Here is a 27,303-nt window from a genome sequence, read left to right as displayed (position 1 = left end):
GGAAGCTTCTGTGCTCCTACAGTCTGTGTGTCTGCAAAAAGCAATACATGGATGATACCAAGGTCTACTGCCTGCATGAGCTGGGCCCATTTGAACCATGGCTGAAGCATTCCCCCTGCAAGGGAGGGACGTGGGTATATTTAACTGCTGATGGTAAGGATCCAGTTGAAAACCAGAGGCTCTTCACAGATTACTTGTTGAATGAAAGTGGGGAACATTATAGTAGAAAGATTACATTATTAACACCCAAACACACTGACCAAAATTAGCTTGACTGATAGTGTCACAAAGTAAGTTCATTCTGGCACACTGTAGTATGAAGTAGGAATATCATCTAAGATTCTTGTTAAATCCATAAATCGAACCCAGATATATTGTAGCCTGCAGACATAACTTCTAGTTTACAGGCAGTATGGGAGATAAAGAAGTTAATCCAGTGTCAGATCTTCTAAGAACAAATTCTCAGTTTGTCTTTTAAATCAGCATCAGTGAGAAAAAGAAGCAAGAAGGGAACGCTTCTAGATGGAAGCGTTCTAGTCTTAAGACATATGAGCAACTGTATTGGACCTTGAAAAATCAGATGTAAAAAGACAATGAAAAGAGATTCTCTCATCTGCTCCTGAAATAGTAATATTCCTTCTTTTTGGTTCTGTGATTTATCCCAATTTAGAATGAATTTTCCTTTATTTTTTAAGCCATTTCAGATAATCTTGTTTACTAGAGACAAAAGCATCTTAAGTGCTGGACAGGTAACAAAGAATAAAGTGAAGAACCCACCTCAGTGAGTTTACTTTTTTTTTTTTTTTTTGTGACTGGGAATTGAACTCGGGACCTTGCACTTGCCAGGCAGGTGCTTGTGCCACTGAACTATATCCCTGGCCCCTGAATTTACATTTTTATCAGGAGGAAACAGAGCAGTTTAAGTGAATACACACTCAACAGTGTTGAATCTTATAGTGAAAAATAAAACAGGGCAGGTAGCCTAGAGTGGGAGAGTGGCTGGGTACTTGTGCGCTATTAGCAAAAGTGTCTCTGAGAGGGTAATGTTTGAGTGACATAAGGGAACAAACGATGAAAATATCAGGGGCAAGGGTGGTCCAGGCTGAGGGAAGAGTGAATAAAGAGACACAAGGCTGGAGCCTGCCATGTGTGTTCAAGAACCATCAAGAAATCTTTTAAGCAGCTAGAGGAAAGAAGATGGAAAGAGAAGGAGAAGGAGGTGAGTGTGTGTGCAGGGTGTGTTGGGGGTAGATGTAAGAGAGATTGTGCAGGGCTCTGTAGTGAAGAGTTTGGCTTGATTCTGAGTGGATTTAAGGCAAAAGAGTGACTTGTATTTTAAAAGCATCACCACTTGCAGAACTGCACAGTATTTAGACCTGAGTGGAGAGTGATCAAGGGCAGTAGGAAGGACACCAAGTGAGACCAACGTAGTAAAGTGGAAGGAACCAGAATTGGTAAGATCCTGGATCATTTTTAAAGGACAACTGACATAACTTGCTTGTGGGTTAGAACCACCATTAAGGAGGAGTCCAAGATTTGTGAGTTTAAACAGTTGGAGAATGGAGTCGCCATCTGCTGAAATAAGGAAGCCTTGGAGGTGGGGTGGGATTCAGTTGTTTTTTTACCTTATTTGAACAATGTACTTTGAAAAGGTTAAGCTTCAGAAATTATTTAAAAGTAAAGAAGATTGGCAGCCATGGGATTCAGTTTTGAAGTAATACATTTGCGGTGCATATACAGAAATCTGAGTAGAGATATTTATTGCTTCCCTTTGAACTATTGTAAAGTATTTCTCATTGGATTCATATCATTCTAATTTCCATAATCCAGTCTTATAAATACTCAAGATTTTGCCTCCGTCTTCTGCTCGCTATCCAGCTAAAATGAATGACAAAACCAAATCTCCAAAACAAAGGGTTTTTCCTAGAATAGTAAATGCGTATGCTTTGGGGGACCATAGGTACATCAGAAAAGGTTGGGGCAAGGGAAACTTTCAAAAGAAAAAAGGGACAAGTCCATGTAGGTTGTTTTGAAACAAAGACCACTGATTACTAGGGCTTGTTGTAGGAGTAGCATTAGCTCATTGGGCGAGAGAGCTGTTATTGTGCACACGTGGCTCATCTAGAATACTGTGGTTTCGAGGAATTCCTGAGATGGTTTCTTCATGAGCGGGGGTGGGTGGGATTGGGGGGTTCCTCTTTTGTGGCCTCTGACTCCATTTTGCAAGGGTTTGACATAAGTAACTTGATTTGGGGTACTGACAGCGTCCATCCACATTCTCAATAAACCTTTCTCTGAATAATCTAGATCTGTATGTCTAACCAACTTTAAGTTCCAGTAACAATTGACTATTTCATCTGAGTTTCAGAAGAACTGCAGAGTTGTGTGTCAGTATTTCATAAGTGGATTGAGATGCAAATGGAATACTGAATCTGTGTGTGTCCTTTCTAACAGTTGCTTTCCTTTGGTGATTCCTGAATTAAACAAATTGAAAGGATGAGCGAACTGGAACAGCTGCGGCAGGAAGCGGAGCAGCTACGGAATCAGATCCAGGTGAGAACATGCTCATTTTGAATTTCTCATGCTTTTATTTAGCAACAGCAATGTGTAAAATTTGTTTATTTGATCCATCAGTGTGCATATATTAAATGCTTTATAAGGCTGAAATGGTCAACTTGTTTTTAACATGCCTACAAATCATTCCCAGGAAGTACCAATGCAGAAAAATGGCTTCCTGAGAAGTTAATAATATATCTGCAACTCTAACTGAAAGATAAACATAATACTCTCCTTGCTCGTACACCTAGAATCATAGATTTTGGGTATAATATAGCAAGGCAGATATTATCACATATACTAGGACAGTATTACTCTCTAAGACATTAGATTGCAACAGCATTAAAAATTATAAGAGGCAGAATTAAGATGTCTAACATCTTTTAATCTTTTTTTTTTTTTTGGTCGTTTTGAGACAGGATCTCACTATGCAGTTCAGACTGGCCTTGAGCTCACTTTGCAGCCCAGGCTGGCCTCAAACATACCGCAATCCTCATGCCTCGGCCTCCCGAGTTCTGGAATTACAGGTGTACACCACCAGCCTAGCCAAATACTCTAGCTTTAACAAAATTAAGATACTCGTAGAACTTTAAACATAATAGGATGAGGAAGAGTTGTGAAATACAGCAGTGTAGCATCATGGGGGACGGTCGGGAAAGAAGGTGCCTGCGGCAGCTGTACATCTCATAGAAGCGGGGTGCACCCTCTCAGGGACAACTCCAACAGTCCCTTCTTTGGCACAATGGGACAGACGCTTGTACCTTGCTGGCACCAAGGGATATCAAGGAAGGCAGAGCGAAGAATGAAAGGATAGATAGGAAAGCCCCTTGGTAAGCAGGGCGGGGGAAAGAGTGAATTGTATGTCATCTGGCAGCGGCCTGCTTCTTTTCAAACAAAAAGGTAAAAGCTAAAACAGCTTGCAGATGTAAAACAAAGAACTTCAGCAACAAAACAGGAACAGTCCCTGATAACTTGGAACATGGCTATGGCCCTGCCCACTATGAATCTCTTGCACTGGCTGTTTCAAAAGAGTTTGATGGATTTAAAAGTAAAGAATAAAATCTGTGTAGAGATATGACAGGAAAAAAAAGGAGGAAACAGAAGGGATGGCTGGAAAGCACGAGAAAAATGTTGCTTTGCAAGTGTAGTGAGGTCATAATGAGCACGGCTGAAAGAATTCAAGGAAGTTCATGATTTCATTGTGAATAAGGACCCTGGGTTGATATCGTACGTGTCTGAACAAAGTTGTCAACACAAAGGAGGGGTTGCTTTTGCTTGAGATGATCAGAGAAGGCTCGACCAGCTGATCTCTGAATCAGATGTTACAGTTGAATATCCCTTATCCGAAATGCTTGGGACCACAAGCCTTTTAGATTTCAGAATTTTTGAATTTTGGAATATTCGCACACACATAATGAGAAATCTTGGGGAAGGGAGTCAGGTCTCAACGTGAATTTTTTACGTTTTTTTTTACATATCTTCAGTGTGCCTGATTTTGAGTCTAATCTGTCACCTGAAGTCGGGTGTAGAATTTTCCACTTGTGGCATGATAGCAGTGCTCAAAACGTTTCAGTCTGGAGCCTTTCGGGTTTTGGATTGGATTTTCAGACTGGAGGTGCTTAGCTTGGCCTGCCACCACCAGAATGAATTCCCCACCTTCTCTGCTTTGTGTCACTTACTGCAGATGCCGAGCAGGAGCCGCCCATGATTGGCCAAATGGGTGGTCACATGCCCATCTCATTTAATCCTCATAGGCAACCTGTGAAGTAGCAAGTGTTGCTTCATTTTATAGTTGAGGAAACCAAGGCTCGGTGACATTAAGTAACTTTTCAAGGTAACTGAGTATTAAGTAGGGCGCAGAGCAGGTATGTTTTGACTCCTAAACCTGTGCTTTGTCACTGAAGCTGCACGCCCCCCAGGCGTTCCTCACATCCCTCGCTGCGGCCTGAGCCGGGGTCATACCAGCTTGGGTGCCACCGCGCCCTTCCCAGAAGCATGCATTGTGCTTTTTCACTTCATTGGCTTTTACCAGATTGCTTCCTTTGCCTGCAGTTATATTGCCTGTGGTCCAGTTTGCTGTTTGGAATCTTATCTATTGACTCCTAATCCTCCTTTAAAATCCTTGTGAGCGTCCTCCTGCTGGATTCATTCTCTTTCCCTTATTGAAAGGCAGCATGGCATGGGGCAGTGTGTCTGGGCTCCTTTTTATTACTCTGTGGTCATAGGCAAATTTCTGAACTTGCCTGAAGCAAGAATACCAGTGCCCACTTTATAGGTTTATGCAGAGGATTAAACACATGAAGGATTTAGACTAATATAAGTGGCAGTTCATTACTTGTGTGACACTTCAGACCTCTGCGACAGGAACAAGCTCAGTCTGCCTTGTGTTTTATAGTTACTTGTACTTGCATAGGAAATATGTCTTAATCATTTCCCCAGTTCAGTGTCATGGGCACAGGTGTTCACTGAGTCATATCCCATGATTTCAAGTGACTGTGTAGAATCCCATGTACTTTTCTCCTCTGTTTAATCATGTCACACTGTATTTAAAGAACGTCCATTCTTTGTCTCCTTTCCCTTCCCCTCCTTTCCAGAAATGTAATCTTACTATATTTTTACCCAGCTATAAGTGCCTGACTTGATAGAGTACATGCTGTTTAATACAATAAATGACTCATTTTAAACTCAATAGAAATAGAGAAGACAGATTTAGTTTTCTTTTTTTTAGATGCTTATGTAGGTATTTTTATTTCATGGAAAAATTTAAATATGAAAAAATCAGAAAGCAACTCTTTTCTTTAGGTCATCAATACGCAATGCGGTAATTGCCTCACTGTACTGGGGTACGCCTCAGCAGCTACCACAGTTACTCCAGCAAATCTGGTGCCTTTCGCTTCTGCCGCATCATGCAGAGCTAAAATTTTGTTTTCTTTTGTAATTGTTACTTCTTTGATTTAGAACAAGAAATATATCACATGTCTTTTTTTTTCTTTTCCACAAATGTTAATATCAGATCTTACATGTTTTCTTGTAGTGGACAATACGCAATTCTTTTATATACACTTTTAGAAGAACAGTAGTGCTCATGAGAATAAATTCTTGACATAAATGGATTATTTGAATAATGTAAACGTGTAAGTAACTGCTGTGAAGGTGTTGGAAGAATTCTTGTATTCTAACACAGTGTTTTAATTTTTGGTACTTTTTACTGTAGCTCAAAAATTTTCATGTACAGTTTTAAAATTGTATTATTGCTGGGTGTGGTGGTGCACACCTGTTATCCCAGCACTCCGGAGGCTGAGGCAGGAGGATTGTTGAGAGTTCAAGGCCACCCTGGACTACAAAATGAGTTCAAAGCCAGCCTGGACTGCATAGTGTAACCCTGTTTCAAAAAAAAAATTGTATTGCTAATACTAATATAAGCTCAATGGGGACAGAAAATGTTTTATTTATTCACTGCTGTATCTATATGCCTAGAATGGTCCATGACACATCATGCTCAACTGAGCTGTTATCTGATGACTGAATCAAGAAAGATGTCCTAAATAATGGCCATTTTCGTAAAGTTTGAAATCAGAGAACCTTTTTTTTTTTAGAATTTAAGTCTTGTACTCCACAATTTTTAGAACATGGCCCAGGCCATCACTCATTTCTTGAAATTCTTTAAATTATAGGAAAGTGGGATAAATTATTCCCTGCCAAATGAGGTCTCTAAATCTGTAATCTGTCTAAGAGTAAGAGAATCATATTTTTGTATAGCTACTTGTGAACGCTCTTACTTAGGAATAGTCTAAATGTTTATAAATAGGTTCAAAGGGCAGCCAGAAATACCTTGCCTTCCGTGCATTCCTTGCTGGCAATATTTTATCCAACAAACGTTGTGTGGCATCTTTTTGCCTGAGAATGTGCTAAGCACTCTAGGCAAAAAACAAAGTTAAAGATACTACCCAACCTTTCTTTGGGGGGAGGGGATTAACTCTAGTTTTTCTGTAAATTCTCTAAGTTTGTTATTGACTGATAAATTTGATTTAAAAAATTTTCTGTGGCTGAGTGTGTAGCTCAGTGAGCACATGCTGAACCTGTGTTCCGTCCCCAACAACTAAATAAAATAAAATGTTTTACTGCTTATTAAATATACTATTTTCTGCCTCTCTGTTTTGTTACACTGGTTTCTGTTTTACCATCTTCCCTTCAGTTTGTATGAAAATGTTAGGTCTTTTTGAAAGGCTCTCTTGTAATGCTTAGGCAAAAACATCTGCTCATGTGTAGGGAGTTTGTTATAATATAAAAATAGAGATGCCAGAGTAAATTATTGCCTATTCCATAAAAAAAGTATTTTCTTAAACTTCAGTAGAGAAAAGAACTTATGTCTCCTGAGGAAGTAGAATTCCAGTGATTAGTGTAAAGCACAAATTGTATGCAGGGACTGATAGGAAATTAAACAGGAAAGCAGTAATAACATGTCTTTTTAAAAAATAGTATTTTTCTTTGTCTGGGGATGTAGCTCAGTAGTAGTAGAGTGGGTACTTAACATATGCAAGACCCTGGGTTCTATCTGCAGAACCCCCCACCCCCAAAAATCCTGAGATAATTATTTGCGTATTGAATCTAAAATATTTTCTTTTTAATGGCAGTAATTACAATTGTGTGTATACAGTGTTATTTATAAAGCATTTTAAAGGAGTACTTTGTGTTTCTTGAACCCAGAGCCTTGGACTTGATAAGCAAGTGCTCTGTCATTGAGTATTGCTCCAGCCCTTTTTATTTAATTTTGAGATAGGGTCTCACTAAGTTGCCCAGGCTGGCTTTGAAATTGTGATCCTCCTGCCTTAGCTGCCCAAGTAGCTGGGATTACAGGTGTACACCACTGGGCATGGCTTTAGCTAGTATTTTTGAAGTGACCTGGAGTATATTATAGTATAAGTAGCCTTTTTATCACCTCAACTTTTAGATGCCAGAAAAATAGAAGCAAATTTAAAACTCCTAATTTCTGCTAAAACTTAATTATACTCTGAGTACTATGGGCTTATTAAATTAATTAGATAATTTTAAATTGGGGCTATACCTTTTAAGAAATCTTTTAATTATAAACCAAAAGTGTACTTGTACAATAATATAAGATTTGAGATTCCATAAATAAATCCATATTGGCTGTGGTTCATTGATTTTTCAAGGGCGAAGAATACATTTTTCAGTAAACGGTACTGGGACAACTATATATTCACATGCAGAAGAAACTTGGACCCCTACTTCATACCACATACAAAAATTAACTCAAAATGGGGCCTCAATGTAATGTATAAAAGTGTAAAATTCTTGGAAGTAAACATAGTTATAAATCTTCATGTCCTTGGGTTAGTCAACAGTTAAATATGGTACCAAAAGTACAAAGAACAAAAGAAAAAAAACAGAAATCCATCAAAACCACAAACTTGGATCAGAGTGATGATACATGCCTGCAATTCCAGCTACTCAGAAGGCTGAGGCCAACATGGGAACACCTCATTTCAAAACAAAATGTTTTTAATAAAAACTGTGTGTCAGAGGACACTGTCAGGAGGAAAAGGCAGCTGGCAGAATGGAAGAAAATGTTTGTTATAAGGGTCTAGTATTAAAAATATATAAACTCCTACCACTGCACAATAAAAAGGGAACTCAATTTAAATATTGACAAAACTTTGAATAGATATTTCTCCAAAATAGATTACATGTATTATCTCTAAGATATGTAATATCTTTGTGGCAATGAATGCACGTAAAGATGCTTAACATTATTAATCATTTGAGAAATAAAAATCAAAATCACAATGAGATAACCATTTCACACTTGCTAAGATGGCTGTAATATTAAAAAATGGATGATGAAAATTGTTGATGGGAACGTCAGGACCCTCACTGAGCCACCCGCCGCCCTCCCACCATTGCAGGAGTGACGCTGAGCCCCATGGAACTTCAGTAGCTTGGAAAATGTCAAAACAAGGGAGAAAAATGCAATCTCAGGCCTCCAGCCCATCCAGAACAAGTCCAGGAGACACGGACATAGAAGAACTTGGAAGTCACACACCTGAAATTTCTGAAATTTCTGAAATTTTCTTCATGAGCAAATGAAGTAAAGAAACTACACCATCAGGCTATAGAAGAAATCCTATCAGAAAAAATCTCTCAGATAAAAAAGAAATGACAACAATGATAAAAGGGTTGCTCAGCACATCTAAAGAACACACAGATAAAAAAAGAGGAGCATAGAAAATGATGGAAACCTTGAATAAACAATATAGGGAAGAATTAGAATGCATGAAACAGATTCAAAGAGATATCCAGGAAATTAAAAATTCCATTGAAAACTGGCAAAACTGCCTGAATGAAGCTGAAGATAGACTTTCAGACCTTGAAGACAGCATTGCAGCTAGCAATTGTGGAAGGAAAGATCTCTTAAAAATAATAAGGAACCAGGAAATAACAATTCAACAGTTGCAAGATGATGCAGTGATGGATAGGTGTCAACAAAACAGCAGGAGTCAACACAAATGACATAAAAAGATTATTTGCAGAAGTAATAGCAGAAAATTTGCCAAGCATGGGAAAAGAATCTGACATACAGGTAACTTAGGCATATAGAACTCCAATTATCCATTCCAAAATAAATCTACACCCAGACATATAATAATGAAGATCCCAGAAATTCAGCAAAAGAACAGAATATTACAAGCTGTTAGAGAAAAGAAACAGATCACCGATAAAGGAAAGACCATCAGAATCACAGCAGATTTCTCAACACAAACCATCAAGTGAAGAAGAGCTTGGAGTAAAGTATTTCAGGTCCTGAAAGAAAACAACTTCCAACTCAGATTGATGTACCCTGCAAAACTATCTTAAAATTAATGGAGAAATAGGATACTTCCACAACAGAGAACTGAAGAAATTCATGACTGCCAAACCAATCCTACAAAGAGCACTGAAAGATATTCTAGAAAGAGAAAAATGACCACAATTTCAAGAACAACAATAGAAAGGAAACACGGAACAGAGCAAGGAGTTAAACAGGCAGGAAAAGTAGGGATCCAACAACAGGAAAATAACATGAGTAAGATAAGCTAATACATATCAGTTATAACCATTAATGTATATGGCCTCAATTCGCCAATCAAAAGAAGCAGACAGGCAGAGTGGATCAAGAAACAAAATCTAACATTATGCTGTGTACGAGAAACATAGTTAACTTAAAAGGGAATTCATAGACTGAAAATCAGTGGAACACAATACTCCATGCAACAGGAACCCAGAAGAAAGCAGAGGTAGCTATTCTCTTTGGAGACAATGTGAACTTCAAACCAGGAATGATCAAAAGAGATAAAGAAGGTCACTACATACTGGGAAAACTGCAAGAGGAAGAGATAATAATCATAAACATCTATGCACCAAATATAGGAGCACACAATTATATAAGACAAATTTTAACAGACATCAAAAATAAAATAAGCAGTAACACAGTTAAAAAAGGGGACTTTAGCACTCCATTGTCACAAGAGATAGATCAACTAGACAAAAAATCAGCAAGGAAATAACAAAACCAAACTTGTAAAGAGTTGGAGTTATAGACCTTTACAGAGTTTTCCACCCAACAACATCAGAGTACACATTCCTCTCAGCTGCACACTGGATGTTCTCTAAAATAGACCATATACTAGCCCATAGAACATGCTTAAGTAAATGCAAAGGAATTGAAATTATCCCATGCATATTATCGAACCATAGTGCAATGAAATTGGAAATTATTGACAAAAGAAATTGCAAAAACTCCATAAACACATGGAAATTAAATAAAACTCTCCTGAACAACCAGTGGATCACAGATGAAGTTAAAGAAATTAAACAATATTTACAATCAAACAAAAATACCGATACAACTTACCAGAACCTGTGAGATGCAATGAAAGCAGTCCTCAGAGGGAAATTTATAGTAGTGAATTCCCACATCAGGAACATGGAATGAGCACAAATAAACAACCTTATGCTGCCCCTGAAGCTTCTAGAAAAAGAAGAGCAAGTCAAGCCCAAAGTCCAAAGAAGGGAGGAAATTATAAAGATCAGAGCAGAAATGAATACAATGGAGAATAAGAAAACAATGCAAAGAATTAATAAATCGAAAAGTTGGTTCTTTGAAGGAATAAATAAAGTTGATAAGCCTGTAGCTAACCTTATCAAAAGCAGGAAAGAAAAAACTCAAATTTGTGCAATAAGGAATAAAAAGGATGAAGTCACTACAGATCCTGTAGAAGTTCAGAAGATCATCAGTACCTGCTTCGAAAATCTTTACTCTCATAGGATGGAAAACAGAGGAAATGGGCAGATTCCTAGATACGTATGAATTACTAAAGCTGACTGAACAAGTTAGAAAAATCCTGAATAACTCAGTATCAACCAATGAAATTAAAAATGTAATAGAAAAAAGAAAAGCCCAGGTCCTGCTGGATTCACAGCTGAGTTCTACAAGAAATTTAGAGAAGATTTAATGCCAAGTCTTCTCAAACTGTTTAATGAAATTGAAAGGAGTCGGTTCTCACTAACTCATTCCTGGAGGCAAGTATTACCCTTATATCAAAACCAGAGAAACAGTCAACCAAAAAGAGAACCAAAAAGGCCAATCTTGCTAATGAACATAGATGCAAAAATTCTCAATAGAATACAAGCAAACAGAATGCAACAAATCATGAAGAAGATTATACATCATGACCAAGTGGGATTCATCCCAGGAATGCAGGGATTGTTCAATATACACAAATCAATAAATGTAATACACCTTATCAACAGAGCCAAAGACAAAAATCCCATGATCATCTCAATTGATGAAAGCTTTTGATAAAATCCAACACTCATTCATGATAAAAACCCTACAGAAAATAGGAATAAATGGTCTTTACCTCACTCTGATAAAAGCCATCTATGACAGACCAATAGCCAACATCATACTAAATGGACAAAAACTGAAAGGTTTCATTTTAAAATCAGGAACAAGACAAGGATGTCCACTCTCACCCCTCCTATTCAGTATAGTGCTAGAAACATTAGCCAGAGCAATTAGACAAGAAATGCTAGAGAGAAATAAAGGGAATAAGGATAGGAAAGAAAAGTGAAATTATAATTATTCACTGATGACATGATACTCTACATAGAGGACCCCAAAAACTCCACCAATTGTCTAGATTTAATAACCAAATTCAGTAGCATAGTTGGATACAAAGTCAACACTCAAAAATCAATAGCATTTCTATACACAAACAACAAACACAGAGAAATTAGTGAAACCACACCTTTCACAATAGCATCAAAAAATGAAATACTTAGGAATCAATCTAATGAAGTAAGTAAAAGATATATACGGTGAAAATTATAGTACTCTGAAGAAAGAGACTCAAGAGGATTTCAGAGCATGGAAAGATATTCCCTGTTCATGGATATGAAGAACCAACATTGTGAAAATGGCTATACTCCCAAAATTGTTTTACACATTCAATTCAATCTTGATTAAAATACCACTAATATACCCAACAGATCTAGAAAAAACATTCCTGAAATTCATCTTGAACCAGAAGAGACCTAGAATAGCAAAAGCAATCCTGGGAAACAAAGGCAAGGCAGGAGGCATCACAATCCCTGATTTAAGATTATATTACAAAGCTACAGTGATAAAATCAGCAAGGTACTGGCAAAAAAAAAAAATCTGAGAATCAGTGGAACAGATTAGAAGGTGCAGAGACAACTACAAATGCACTCAGCCACCTTATCTTTGACAAAGGGGCCAAACGTGTTCACTCAAAGAAAGATAGCTTCATTAATAGATGGTGCTGGCAAAACTGGCTTTCCACATGCCAAAGACTAAAATTAGACCCATGCTTATCATCCTGCACTAAACTAAGGTCAAAATGGATCAAAGATCTAAACATTAAAACAGAAACACTAAATCTACTGGAAGAGAAAGTAGGTAGAAATCTTGAAGACGTAGGGGTAGGCAGAGAATTCATCAACAAAAACCCAACTGCACAGGAAATACTTCAAAGAATCAACAACTGGGATCTCATCTTATTGAAAACTGTTTGCACATCAAAAGAAATCGCCAACAGTGTAAAATGAAAACCCACAAATTGGGGGAAAAAATTAGGCAACTCTCCCTTAGACAGAGGACTTCTATCTAGAACATATAAAGAATTTTTAAAAAATTAGGGCCCCAAAATCCAAAGACCCAATCAAAAAAAATGGGCATCTGAGATGAATACACACTTCCCAGATGAAGAAATACAAATGGCAAATAAATATATGAAAAAATGTTCTACATCATTGGTCATTTGAGAAATGCAAATTAAAACAACACTGAGATTCCATCTCACCTCAGAAAGAACAGCTGTCATCAAGAAGTCAACCAGTAATAAACACTGGATGGGAGACACTGTTGTTGGGAGTGTAGACTAGTATAACCTATGGAAATCAGTGTGCAGATTGCTAAAAAAACTAGGATTAGAGGTTGCATTCAACTTTTCCTGGGTATTTTTCCAGAAGAACTGAAAACATCATGCCACAGCGATATATGTGCACCCATGTTTATACCAGCACAATTTGTCATAGCTAAATCTTGGAAACAACCCAAATGCCCATCAGCTGAGGAATGGATAAAAAAGCTGTGGTGTTTTTATACAATAGAGTATTACTCAGCTATTAAAAAAAAGATAAACTCGAGGCTTTTATAGGTAAATGGGTATAAATAGAGACCATACTCGTAAGTGAAATAAATCGGACCCATTTGTGTAAACATCACATTGTCTCCCTCTTTTTAGAACCTGAAAGAGTAAATAAAATCTGAAAGGTACAATAGATATTGTGAAAGGGAAAGAAACTGCTCAAGGGGAAGGAACAGCTGGGATGTGGGAAAGGAGAAAATAAAGAAGGAAGGGAAAAAATATATATACAAGGATAGCTGGGAGAAGTGTACTGCTGATTTCTATTGTTTTATGGAAAGGAACTGTTAATGCTTAATTTTTTTTTTAATTTTTTTAACAATCTTGCATGCTTATATCTGGTAATATGAACAACTAATTTGAAGACAGCAGTATGCAATGTAACAAACCCTGTTGAATTCCTATCATGTTTAATGAAATTCTGTATTGTTTCTATTTTTAAAATTTTTTTATTCTCTTTAAAAAATAAAAAGTATACTACAGTAAATATTAAATATTGTTGATGAAGAAATTGAGTAACTGGAGCCTTAATACATTATTGTTGGGAATGGGAGATTGTTGCAGCTGCTTTAAAAAACAGTTTGAAAGAGTAGCTGTGTCGCCCTCTTCGGTACTTCTACTCTTCTGCAATCCCCAAATAACTAAAAACATAAGTACACATGAAAATTTATATATGAATGTTCACACCATCATTATTTGTAGTAGCTGAAAAATGGAAACGTGTGCCCACCACTTTTGAGTAACAGGTAAACAAAGTATGATACAGCACGTCATGAATTACTCTTCAGTCGTGAACGGAATGAGGTACCCGTTAATGCTATAACATGGCTGCACCTTGAACATAATGCTAAATCAAGGAGGCCAGATACATAGAGTACATGTGATATGATTCCATTTATATGAAATATCTAAGAGTAGGCAAATCTACAGGGAAAGAAAAAATTAGTGGTTGCTTTCGAATGGCGGAGAGGGACTCAGGATGACAGGGTCTCTTTGCAGGGGACAGGGATGTTTTAGAGTTGGATAGTCGGGATGGTTGTACAGCATTGTGAATACACTTAAGAATCACTGAATCACCTTAAAATCATTTTAAGTTATGTGAATTCTATGTCAAAACAATTTTAGAGCCAGGCTTGGTGGCACATGACTATAATTCTAGCACGCAGGAGGGAGGCAGGAGGATCCCAGCAACTTTAAAGCCAGCCCGGACTACATAGTGAGTTCAAGCCCAGTCTAAACTATATAGTAAAACTGTGTCTCAAAAAAACAAAACTGCAGAAAGAAAGATGTACCATGAAAAGTTTATTTGCAAATTCATATTTTTCATAAAATTTTCATCTTCATCATATCTAGAGGTTTCCACATGTAGTAACCCTCTTTCTTTATTTCAGGATGCTAGGAAAGCGTGTAATGATGCAACACTTGTTCAGGTAAAGTTTTTTTCCCTCAATTCATTTTAATACTTTACGTGAAATAAATTGACACTGATGCAGATGAAATCTCTATAAAAATACCTTGTAATTTTAAAAAATACTCTGTAATTTGTTAAATATTGTACAGTATATGTGTTTTTAAAATATATTGCTGGGCTGGGGATTTAGCTCAGCAGCACAGCGCCTGCCTGGCAAGCACAAGGTCATGAGTTCGATTCCCAGTACCAAAAAAAAAAACCCAAAATAAATAAAATATATTGCTATGGGGCCACCTACTCACAACCCACTTCTGTCCCTCTTAGACAGAAGCTTTTATTCTCAATAAATACTAGCAAGTTTGAGGCCAGCCTGGGCTACACACTGAGTTCAGTGACAGCCTATAGTGAGACCCTGTCCCTCTGTCTCTTCCTCTGTGTGTGTGTGTGTGTGAGAGAGACACACACTCACACACACACTCACACAATATCTCTCTTAAATAGCCTGTGGAAAAAATAAATGCTATAAAAATGTGTAGATTCATCTAGTTTATGCTTGTTTTAAGTAGTTTTTATTCCTATTGGTATATCATGATTAGTGTTCTCTTATTATGGAAACTCTTGGGAAGGTTTTGTTAGTTTATTAATATTGATCACTTCTATTAAGGGAATATTTTATGTGCTGTATACATTTTTTTTTGGAACCAGAAATCAAGCTCAGGACCTTGTGCTTGCCAGGCAGGTGCGATTCTGCTGAGCTCTATCCCTGGCCAAGTGCTGTATACTTACCAAGCTGGCTTTCTTATACACAAAATTATAAATGTTCTTTGATCACCTGCCATTAGATTTTGGTTTGTAGTTTTTTTCTTTTCCTTAATTGACACATAGTTGTACATATTTATGGGTACAATGTGATAATTTTATTTATATCTCTTGTAAAGATCAAATCAGGGCAATTAGATTTTCCCTCCCCTTAAACACTTACCATTTCTATTTGTTGGGAAGCTTTGGATTCCTGTCTTCTAATTCTAATTTCTAGTTTTATGAAATACAGTAGGTTATTATAAACTGTGATCACCATACTGTGCTATAGACCCTACTCATCCTATGTAACTGTATTGTGCTGCCCACTACCCAACCCCTGCGTTTCCTCTACTCTTGCTATCCTCTGGCGTGGCTGGTTTTTAAAGAGGTATACCTACTCTTTTTACGTATAGTCGGACAAAATATTCTTGGTTATGATAGCATCTGCGGTTATTTTAAATTAATCATTGGTTTGCATGCACAGTATTTTGATCCCATAATTCTGTGGAATTATATATGAAATTCATTATTGTAAATTTTATGTCTTTTTATCTACCAATTGTTGCTACTTGAAATAATCTTATAAACTGTATCTGAGGTAAAGAATGATATTTTTGTTGCCTTCCAAAGATCACATCAAATATGGACTCTGTGGGCCGAATACAGATGCGGACAAGGCGTACGCTGAGGGGCCACCTGGCCAAAATCTACGCAATGCATTGGGGATATGATTCCAGGTTTGTGCCTATCATTTTCAAGTAGTCAGCAGAATTATTTTTTCTTAAGAATCATTGTTTATTATTTTCTTTATGTAAAAACAAACTACATTATGACAGTATATTATGACTATATATTTGTAGAAAATGCACCCAGTGTGAACATTTTGCTTTCACTAAGAATACTGAAGCTCTTTGTTTGAAGAGGAGGGTGCCTGCAGATCAAACCCGGGGCTAGTGCTTGCTAGGAGAGCTCTTTTGCTGAGTTACACCCCTCCCTAGAAGTTTAAAAACTTTCCCACTCAAAAAGCCCATTATCAAACGATCTGAAAGCAGTTTTAGAAAGGATTTCATTTCTTTACAGTGGGATATTATACTTTGTTTTGCAATAGGAGTTGAAATACCCATATTTACCTTGAAATTTCAATTAATATTCAAATATTTATTGAACATCTTCTGTGTGCTAGTTAGACAATATTGCCATTTCTTTCCTAAAGTTATAAAGGTTAGATTATATGTGACAAGGTTGATTTCATTAAGTGCATCTTTTAGTCCCCCAGCCCAGCCCATAAGTGCATGTGCTGGAGTGTGTGATGTCAGCATCCTCGGCACACACGCACACGCTGGCTCACACCTGGCTTGCAGTGTAGACGGTTTGGTCACCACGATTCACTGTGTCCCAGGGATTGCAGTGCAGCCTGCACTCTTCCAAGTGTGTTTGACAGTAGCAGCTTTGCCTGCTGCCACACTGGCTGACTTGTTCCTTTGGTTTGTTTAATCTTATTGGGTAATGTCCAAGGCAAAAAAAAAATCAATTTTCAGTACCACTGGAAAAAAAATAGTTGCACATGTATTATTATCTGCTTCCAGGAGACATTAAAATTTTAAGTAGAGAAAGCCTGTCTTACTGAATGCTGATATAAACACGATACTTGAATATGTGAATATAGAGCATGTACTTCTATAGAAGAAGATAGATTAAAATTATATAATTGACATAAAGTGAGGGCAGAATTATATTTTTCTTAAAATATTTTAAGATAAAGATAATTTCTCTCATTGATACAGCAAATCCAATCACTTGAAGTAAGGTTCTTTGCTTGGCTTTCATAAAATTTTCTCAAAAACAAAAAAATCACCCAGGAACCAGTCTTACACTGTCTGATTATCAACTCCTTACTCAGTAATCGCATGCGCTGATGGTGCCAGTTGAATTTTGGAACGTTGTCCTTAGATTCTAGCCCTGTTCCACCACCAGCTTTTCCTTTTTGTAAAAACAAGTGACTAAGGACCATGTGGTTATTTATCTGCAGGGGAGGGAACTGGGTGACCGGGACTAGGCACACAAGGTGATTTTTTTTTTCAGTGTCCATTCTTTGGTATCTTTTGAATTTTAAGTTGTGAAAAACAAAATTCCAGAACAGAACAAATCTGATTGACTATTACTTAAGAATTCCTACTGCTTAGCCTAGCACACAGAACTTTCTGCAGGACAGTCTCAGTCTAATCTTCTCAGCGTTCATCTCCTGTTTCCCACAAACTCTGCCCTGAGAGACTCGGTCTGGACACCAAGTGTGTATTCCTGCCTCCTGTCGTCAGGCACACCCTCCTGCTAGAACACAGACTTCTCTAGCTGCAGCTCTCCAAAGTGCAGTTTTCAAGATGCAGTTTTTAATTAATTCCGCTCAGTTATTCATTCTTCTTTTACTGTCCTACAGTATTTCTTTTATTCTAGTCTTTGGCAATTTTCACTTGATTTATTATAAAGATCCTTGAACATCATGCTAGCGACCTTGCAGGCAAAGGTGTGCCTTGCGTACCTGTCACACTGCTGGCACGCGGCCTCACGGGCTCTCCGTTGATCGCTCAGACTGCACGAAGTATGAGTGTTAGGTGTATACGTACTCTGTTTCATTAAATGTATGTAGATTGTATATACTAAACCAGTCAGCTCAGATCTACCAACGCCTTCAATAATAACTGCAATGTTGTCACCATGGAGAAATTGAATCATAACCAAGGACGTGTTTAGTGAGTTGCTAACTTTATGATTTATGCTCAAAATTTATGCCATGCTGTATACATTTTTTAAAAATAGGAAGAACGTTTTTAGTATCAAGTATCTTAGAAAAGTTGTTTTTGTTTTCTGAACTGTCATACATGAATGTAATATATAACTAAATTAAACTCTTTTTTTTTCTTATAAGTTGTAAGTATCAAATTAATTTTGTGTTTGTTCCTTTAGGCTACTAGTCAGTGCTTCCCAAGATGGAAAATTAATTATATGGGATAGCTATACAACAAATAAGGTACAATTTTTAAATCATTCTTTTAAATAATCTTGTATTGGTTTGCTGTCAATGAATTCTTCTTTTTATTCTTGCTTCAAACTTTAATTGCCTTCTGAGATAAACCTGTTCCATTTCATTTTCATCTAAAGCCTCTCTTTAGGTTGTTTCCTTTTAGTATTTAATCCTTTTTTATTCCCAAGGATGAAGTACATTAATACCGTTCAGTGTGATTTACGTGAATCTTATATTTTGTATTTGACTTCTGTTTTTGTTTCTTTTGTTTGTTTGTTTTTTTCCGGTACCAGGAATTGAACTCATAACCTTGCGCTTGCCAGGCAGGCGCTGTATTTGACTTCTAAAAGTACCATTTTTATGCATAAATGAATTTTGAAAAAGCCCTATTTCCTGGTGTGTAATGACCCTGATTTTCATTTCTAATTGTGGATGAGCTGGATGGTTGGCATGGAGCCCTCCCTCGACCCCTCCAGGCATTGGTTTGTGTTTCTGGACTGCTTAGGAGATAGGATATGGGCAAAGTACAGCTTGTTTGGGTTTAGGAGTGGAAGACGGGTTTCTCTTCATACAGCTGCTGTAAGGAATTCCTGATTTAAAGTTGTTGAGTGGTATTAGAAAAACTTTTTGAATACTTTCACAAATCACATACTTTTATACTCTGTGTATACATAGCACTATTTTTCTTAAACATTTGAAAATATTATTTTGTAAAATAATAACTTCAGCCTGGTTTTTTGTGAGTTTTTTTTGTTTTGTTTTGTTTTCCTTTTTGCTGTGCTGGAGATCAAACCAGGGGCCTTGGGTTTGCTGGAGAAGTGCTCTACTACTGAGCTACCCCACAGTCTGAAAAGATTTTTTTGTTTGTTTTTTCAGAAAGTGTCTCACTGTGTAGTCCAGGCAGGCCTTGAACTCACAACAATCCTCCTGCCTCAGCCTCCCCAGTGTTGGGATTCTAGGCATGCGCCACCACGCCCAGCTTCTGATGGAGATTTTGAAGCTACCTAAGGCAATAACAGTTTTTCTAGATTAACTGGCCCAGAGCGTGCCTCTTTCAACTACATTATCCTAAAACGAAACCAAAAACAAGTACTTTAAAAATGTTGTTCTAGGTTGAGAGCACAGCAGCATTTATGCAGTGTGTTGCTGTCCTACACAGACTGCCTAGCCTTAACATCCCAGAACACCTTGAGCCTTTCCGTGTAACCTGCAGGCAATGGAGGTTGGATAACAAGGCCCCAGACACATGTGACTGAAACAGTACAAAACCCTCACCATTGTTTGAATGTGGTTCCAGAATCCCTATTACTTAAAGAATGCTCGTGTCGGTCTCTTAATGGAAGAACCGTTTGAATCCACTCTGATATGTGTTAATTATTTCCCTCTTTATTGTTCAGAAGAAATTCCTCTTTTGAGTGCTACTGTTTTGTTTTTTTGAGATGTGGTCTTGCCGTATAGTCCAGGCTGGCCTCGAACTGGTGGCAGTCCTCTACCTTAGCCTCCCAAGTGCTGGGATTACATGTGTGCACCACCACACCTGGCTCAAATCTCTATTTTATTCTGAATTTTTCAAATGGCTATGTTAGCATTTTTCTTACTTTTCTCATTGCTAAGACAAGATACCTGACAACCAAAAGTTTATTTAGCTCACAGTTTGTGGAGGTTTCAGTCCATAGTTGGCTGGCTCCAAGGCAGGGTGGCAGGACAGAGGGGCAACAGTTCATGCTAGGCAGAAGACAGCAGGGTAGCAGAGCAGCAGCAAGTGACAAGTGGCAGCCCTCTTTCTGTCCCTTATATCCTAGCCAGCCTTGCCAGCCTTGGGCCAAAGAGCACTCACACCCAGTGAGCAGCCTTAATCCCAGCATTGTACCATGAAGCAATCCCAGCCTCACACCCTTAACCCCAGCATCACACACTCAACCCCAGCATCAACACGCTAGATCCAGGCACCTCAGAAAAGCCCCGCCTATGACCACATGATGCTTTGGGGGGACATCTGGATACAAACTGTAACAGCTTTGAAACGTGCTTATATCATTGCTTCTGTTAAAGGAATTGTTTCCAAAAGGACATTTCTTCAAATGATTTGATAACACGGAAAATATTAATAGGCATTTTTATGTGGGTTGGTATTTTGATTTTCATTGTTTACTTTCTCAAGCCATTGTACTTTTCATTTGACTGATTTTTCTTAAATGTACCTAAATTTTAGCAATATTTTTATAGATAGGTTTAAAAAATGAATGTTGAGAAGAAGAATTTAAAAAATAGATAATTGACTTTATGTAAATTTTCCTAACCCAATCCTGGGTTGTATTCATTTCATAGATGCATGCGATTCCTTTGAGGTCCTCCTGGGTGATGACCTGTGCTTATGCCCCATCTGGTAACTACGTTGCTTGTGGAGGCCTGGACAACATCTGCTCTATCTATAATTTAAAAACCAGAGAGGGGAATGTGAGAGTGAGCCGAGAGTTGCCGGGTCACACAGGTGAGCCTCCGGAAGTACTGTTCTTTCCTGTTCAACCTTGCTTTATCCCTAGAATGTGCTGATTGAGGATTTGTGTCTAATTGTGCTCAGCTGGCTAAAGGATCAGTGGTAATAAGAAAGCAGAAATTACCACGAATTAGGAAAACAACTTCTAAAAGTTGACCATAATTTTATTATTGTAATATTATTCGGAGCTGGGGATTGGACTCAGGACCTTGTGTATGCTAAGCATATGCTCCTCCATGGAACCACACTCCCAGCCCCATAATTTTATTTTTCTTTCAAAACTAGGCTTTTCTTACAAACATGCAAAAATTCCATACATAATCCCAGCACTCAGGAGGCTGAGGCAGGAAGCTTGGCATGAGTTCGAGGCCAACCTAGACTACAAAGTGAGTGAAAGCCAGCCTAAACTACACAGCAAGGTCTTGTCTCAAAATAAATATAATGAATGAATGAATGAATGAATGAATGATCCAAACAATAAAGACACAAAAGAAGCAATTAAACATTAAGGGAAGCAAATAAATTTTTCCATATTTTATGCTACTGCATAACAATTCTGGGCCTGTGGCATCTGCACTTACTGTATGGTTAGAGGTCCTAATGGAGTATTTTTCCCTATACAGTGGCCTAGTGCTGTATTTGCCTGTGTGAACACAGCAGTTCCGTAGTGTAGCATTTGGTTACTGTTTGACTATGATTTTAAAAAAATCTTTAAAGTGGTGCTTTCCTGCCGTTTCTACGCTCTGGATAGCTGATGGTGCCAAGCGGTCACGTGCCACATCTGTCATAAAGCCTGCACTGATGTTCTTCTGATTTCTCACAGTGTTTCAAGGATTTTTCTCCAAGATGCTTAACACTGTCTGCCAGGATTATGGTTCTTCATATAAAGGAGCATGGCTTCTCCATAGGTAGCTTAGATGACAGATGGCTTGGTAACCTTTGTCACTGTCAGAGTACCTAGTGTCACTGACATACTAAGTGCCTCCTAAGAGTGTTGATAAAACTTAGTTGCAGACAGTATAGAGTTAGAATTTTTTTTTTTTTGTCTTCCGGTACCAGGAATCAAACTCATGACCTTGCGCTTGCCAGGCAAGCGCTTTGCCGCTGAGCTAAATCCCCAGCCCCCAGAGTTAGAATTAATCAAAAACAGAACTATAGATCATGGAAACACTTGTACAGACCTGTTTTTAAAACTAGTAATGGTAATTGAGTTATTTGATCAATGATAACCTAAAATCTGCTACTCTCCGCTGTAGGCTACTTGTCCTGCTGTCGCTTTTTAGATGACAGCCAAATTGTCACAAGTTCAGGAGATACAACCTGGTAAGTTTATTTCAGAAAAACACTGCCTTTGGGGTTGAGAGTACCCGAGGAACTAACGTAAGTGGTAATGATCGTTAAGTATTTTTACTTATTTTTAATTATAGTGCTTTATGGGACATCGAAACTGCCCAGCAGACCACCACATTCACTGGGCATTCCGGAGATGTGATGAGTCTTTCCCTGAGTCCTGACATGCGGACTTTCGTCTCTGGTGCTTGTGACGCCTCTTCCAAGTTGTGGGATATCCGCGACGGGATGTGCAGGCAGTCCTTCACCGGCCACGTCTCAGACATCAACGCTGTCAGCGTAAGTACAAGGCATTTTAAAGGACATTTATTCTTCCTTTAAAATGTTGAGTTCTAGTGTATGATTTTAACTGAAATCTCTCTCGAGGATCCTTATAAGGTGTGCTCTGAACACTGAATTCCTAAATAATAGGAGTTTAAGAAAAAAGTTTAACCTATAGCTCTAGGCCAACGATGGGGAACCTTTCAGAGCTTTCAGTGATACCAGCAGCCCTCTGTAGCACACGAGCCATAGGTTCGCCACCACTGCCATGCCTTTATTTACGGAAGAAATGGAGGTTTTGTTTCCAAAATTGGCTGGATAGGTCATCGTTGTGCAAACAGGTAGCTCGTGGGTGTGCACAGAATCTGAAATTAGCCAAACCTAGGAACAAATACTTCTGCATCCATCTAGGAACACACACCTCCCTTGCAGTAAAGGAGAACAAATGGACTGAAATGGACTGATTTCCCTTACAGGAGATAAGAAAGTTAAAAGGAAACACACACACACACACACACACACACACTCACGCGCACGTGCACAAGCACAATTTATTTTTCAAAATATTGTCCTGCCAAAGAAAAGACCGTGAGTTCAGTCGGGTTCACACCCGAAGCCAGGGTCCTTCATTGTTTAGCACCAGGAGGCAAGATTGCAATAAACTAAGCCCGGGCTGGATGCCAGAGGAGGTTCAGGTCCTGGGACTCCAGGCTTTGGAACCATCACCTCCAGGCTCAACATTCTTCTCCAGCGGTGCGTGTTACAGAGTAAGACCAACTTCCCCTTTTGCACAGCCAGCTGCCTTCCCAAGTCACTGCCCAGCCAATCCCAAAGCAGTTGTTCTAATTTTTCATAATCTAAGAACCCTGGAGAGAACCTCCTAAAATGTGTCCCTTCTTCATGAGATACCGTAGAGGCACTCTCCTTACGGAGAGCAACAGGACAGTAATCCACTGTCACCGTTAGTTAGTTAGGGACAGCGCCTCACCATGTGACTCAGGCTGGCCTAAAATTCAGTGATCCTCCTGCCTTAGCCTCCTGAGTCCTGGGATTACAGGTATGCACCGCCGCGCTACACTGCTACTTAAGTCAGTCTGAAACTGTCTGTAAAGTCCAAATAATAGATGCAATAGAAAGTAGGAAAAATATTGTTTGCAGGTGGTATGTTCAGCTGTCTAGAAAGCACAAGCAAAAGTTCAGTCTGTTTTCTGGGTTACAGAACTTTTAAAGCAGTGGCTTTCCTATACCAACCATTTATTATAATATAGGAAAAAAATCCTAGTAAGAGTAGCCACAAGAATTATAAATTTATCAAAAATGGTGCACATCTTTATGAAGAAAATCATAAAAGTTTACAGGTGACTACTTGGGTTCTTTTTGATTTTTGAGACAGGGTCCTGCTGTGTAGTCCTGGCTGGCCTTGAATTCATGCTCCTTCTGTCTTGACTTCCCAAGTGCTGAGACGACAGGTGTGTGCCACCACCTACATGGCAGATGCTTAGTTTTTAGCAAGTGGAAATACATTTCACTAACCAACTTCGCAGCCTCCACTTATTTTAAAATTCTAGGGCTGGGATGTGAGGCTCGGTGGTAGACTGCTTGCTAACGTGTGAGGTCCTGGGTTCAATCTCCAACATGCAAAATTGAGAAAAGTCAAATACTGGGTTTGGAAGGCTGAGGCAGGAGGAGCAAGAGTTTAGGGCCAGTTTGGGCAGCATGGCAAGACTCTGCTTCAACATGAAAAAGAAAAATTATAAAAATCATTAGTGCCCTGCAGTCACTGACATGGTAATTCTCATCTGGCAAAGCCTCACACCAGTTTGTTCATGCAGTATACTGACTCCGTGAATTTTCGATGCATCTGTGCACTGTATGTATTTGTTGCTTTTCTTCGTAGTTTTTCCCGAATGGATACGCCTTTGCCACTGGCTCTGATGATGCTACTTGCCGGCTCTTCGACCTCCGTGCAGACCAAGAATTGTTACTGTATTCTCACGACAACATAATCTGTGGGATCACTTCCGTAGCTTTCTCGAAAAGTGGGCGCCTCCTGCTAGCTGGTTATGATGATTTCAACTGCAATGTCTGGGACACGCTGAAAGGAGATCGTGCAGGTTAGTGAGTCTGTATTCACTTCTGATTAAGTGGAGGAGTGAGGATGTTCTTGCGGGTAATTTCACAGGCTTCCGTGGATGCGCTGGAGCTGTGGAAAATGGTAAGGTGGAGGTTCTCGTTACAGTTCAACGGCTGTTACCCCTTTGAATGCAGATACAGTCCATTATCTGTATTTTTATTTCTGTTTTCTGAAGAGTAAATTCTAGTAAGTTTGGGTATAAAGATAAATAATGAGTGTCACTCACTATGGTCTTTTTATTTACCTTTTTTTTGAGACAGGGTCTCGCTATGCAGTTCAGGCTGGCCTTGAGCTCACTTTATAGCACACGCTGGCCTCGAACTTGCAACGATTCTCCTGCCTCAGCCTCCCTAGTGCTGGGATTACAGGAATGTGCCACCACACCCGGCTACAATGGTCTTTTTATAATCATGCTTTTCTTACAGCCTGATAGGAACCATTGTAGCTGCTGTGGATTGCTGCCTTCCTTCGCAACAGACTGTAACGGACAGGCCATACACCTGTTGTCCTCCCCGAGCCTCACCCTGCGTTCTCCCCTGCAGGTTCCAAAGTATTGGGACAAACATCACCCATACTGAGGACTACACAGTGATTTTTTTTTGTTTGTTTGTTTGAGGACTACACAGTGATTTTTAATTTTGAAAAAAATCAAATGTTTTGTACAATTTGTTACCTTTAGGAATGTATAAATTTTTATTAGTACATATTTGCAGAAGGATTATATTGATTGCTGGGTGTTGATGAACATATGTGACACATCTTAATTCTTTTAACCATCCCTTCGTCTCTCCTCCCCATTGAGAAAGATCTCTCTTGTTTCCTATTTTATTTTGCTCTAGTGTCTCCTATGAGAAACCATGCAGTATTTCTCCTATGGGGAACCATGCGTGTGTGTCTGATATAGTTCACTTAACATTAATAGTCTCCATTTTTGTAGAAATGACTCAAATTTATCCTCCTTTATGGCAGAGTAGTACTCCATGTGTATAAATACTTCATTTTCTTTATGCATTCATCTGTTGATGGACATGTGAACAGATTCAGCTACTTTGAGTTGTGCTGCTGTACACAAGGGTGTGCATGTATCACTGTAATGTGATGTCTTTAACTTTCAGGAAGATATCTACAAGGGGGAATAGCTGGGTTAAATGTAGTGTCTATTTTTAGTTTTTTGAGGAATCTCCATACTGATTTCATGATTTGTTACCTTTGACCCCCATCCATATTTTCTGTTTCCCAGAGTAACAATTTCAATCTTTTTTAATTGTTTACTTTCATACCGTAAATAACATGCTCGGTTGCTGGTGTGTGATTTTTCTTTGGGCCTTATGGCTTGACCGTTACAGGGGCGTGGCATTCACCTCCCTGCTTTACAGCAGCCACATCCCCCGTTCTCTAGTTCTCCCCATGGAGTAAGTTTTCCTTACGATCAGTGTTCATGTAATTATGCTTTTTTAAAAAGTACTCCCCGCTGAGCAGTGCGGGATACACTATGACTTCCTTTGCCATATGGATTTTTTATATTCTCTAGAGTTAATTTTCTGGTTTATATTCTTAACTCTGATGTTCTTACACTAAGAATCCTCAGACTTCCTGCCAGTTTTGTCTTTGGATCCATTTTTATGAACTGTGCTGGATATTCAGTGAACCTTTTTTTTCTTTTCACATGGTGCTAGGGATTGAACTCAGGCTGTGTGCACAAAGGCTCCACCCCAGCTTGGAAGGACTTTTCTTTTTTACAGTCTTGCCGTGCAGTTCAGGCTGGCCTCCCAAGTGCACGGATTACGGGCATGTGCCACCAACACCCAGCTGGAACCTGTTATTTTTAAGACCCCTTTTAAAGTCGGGTGAGGTAGTGCCCTTGTAATCGCAGCACCACAGACAAAAACAGGAGGACTGCTGTGAGTTTGAGCCCCGCCTGGGCTGCCCAGCAACAGTCTGCCTCACCTCACACCCGCCAAAAAGAGTGCTTCTAGATGTACGTACTTAGTCAGTTCTAAAGGTACAGGTGCTAACTTTGTTCCTCCTTCTTTTTTAGGTGTCCTTGCTGGTCATGACAACCGAGTCAGCTGTTTAGGTATAACTGATGATGGCATGGCTGTGGCAACAGGCTCTTGGGACAGTTTTCTTAGGGTCTGGAATTAACAGTGTCATGTGTTTTTTCTGTTCTCCATCAATATCTGGAGAAATCAATGCTACAGCCTATAGCTGTGAAAACAAATTCTACCTTATATTTGCAGGTGAAGATTTTTTTTATTACTGTATTCAATACAAAAAGCTTTCAGTAAACTACAAAAAGGTGAGAAAATAAGGCAGAGCCTGCCGAGATCAAAAGGACCAATGTATTCATTAATTTGAGAAGTTAGTGTAATTTAACCTTGATAAATTCTTGGTTGTACTGTGTTGTTTTTTGTAGATCAGAATGTATACTTTATAGCAGTTGCCCATGGTGTTTGCTTTTTGTGAAGAACTACATCTTAAATTTTGAATATGTAAAAAATGCCCTGTCTTTGCGTTTTGTAATGCAAGAATCAGGCCTTGTAA

At 38.7% G+C, this 27,303-nt stretch overlaps 1 protein-coding gene across 1 annotated transcript; it reads left to right on the top strand.

Annotated features, from left to right (window-relative positions):
- Positions 1-2,454: 2,454 nt before the first annotated feature.
- Positions 2,455-27,303, top strand: Gnb4 (guanine nucleotide binding protein (G protein), beta polypeptide 4; the record flags this gene model as incomplete). Its single annotated transcript, XM_005383040.2, is given in 9 exon segments — positions 2,455-2,553; positions 14,678-14,716; positions 16,129-16,235; positions 18,460-18,523; positions 20,846-21,008; positions 22,271-22,337; positions 22,442-22,643; positions 24,523-24,739; positions 26,798-27,303. Coding segments are annotated over 9 exon segments (1,023 nt in total). The 3' UTR covers positions 26,905-27,303.

This window comes from Chinchilla lanigera, unplaced genomic scaffold (genome assembly GCF_000276665.1).
Source record: "Chinchilla lanigera isolate Chin_1 unplaced genomic scaffold, ChiLan1.0 scaffold00019, whole genome shotgun sequence".
NCBI classification, from domain to species: Eukaryota; Metazoa; Chordata; class Mammalia; order Rodentia; family Chinchillidae; genus Chinchilla; species Chinchilla lanigera.
This window is presented reverse-complemented; position numbering and strand designations above follow the sequence as displayed.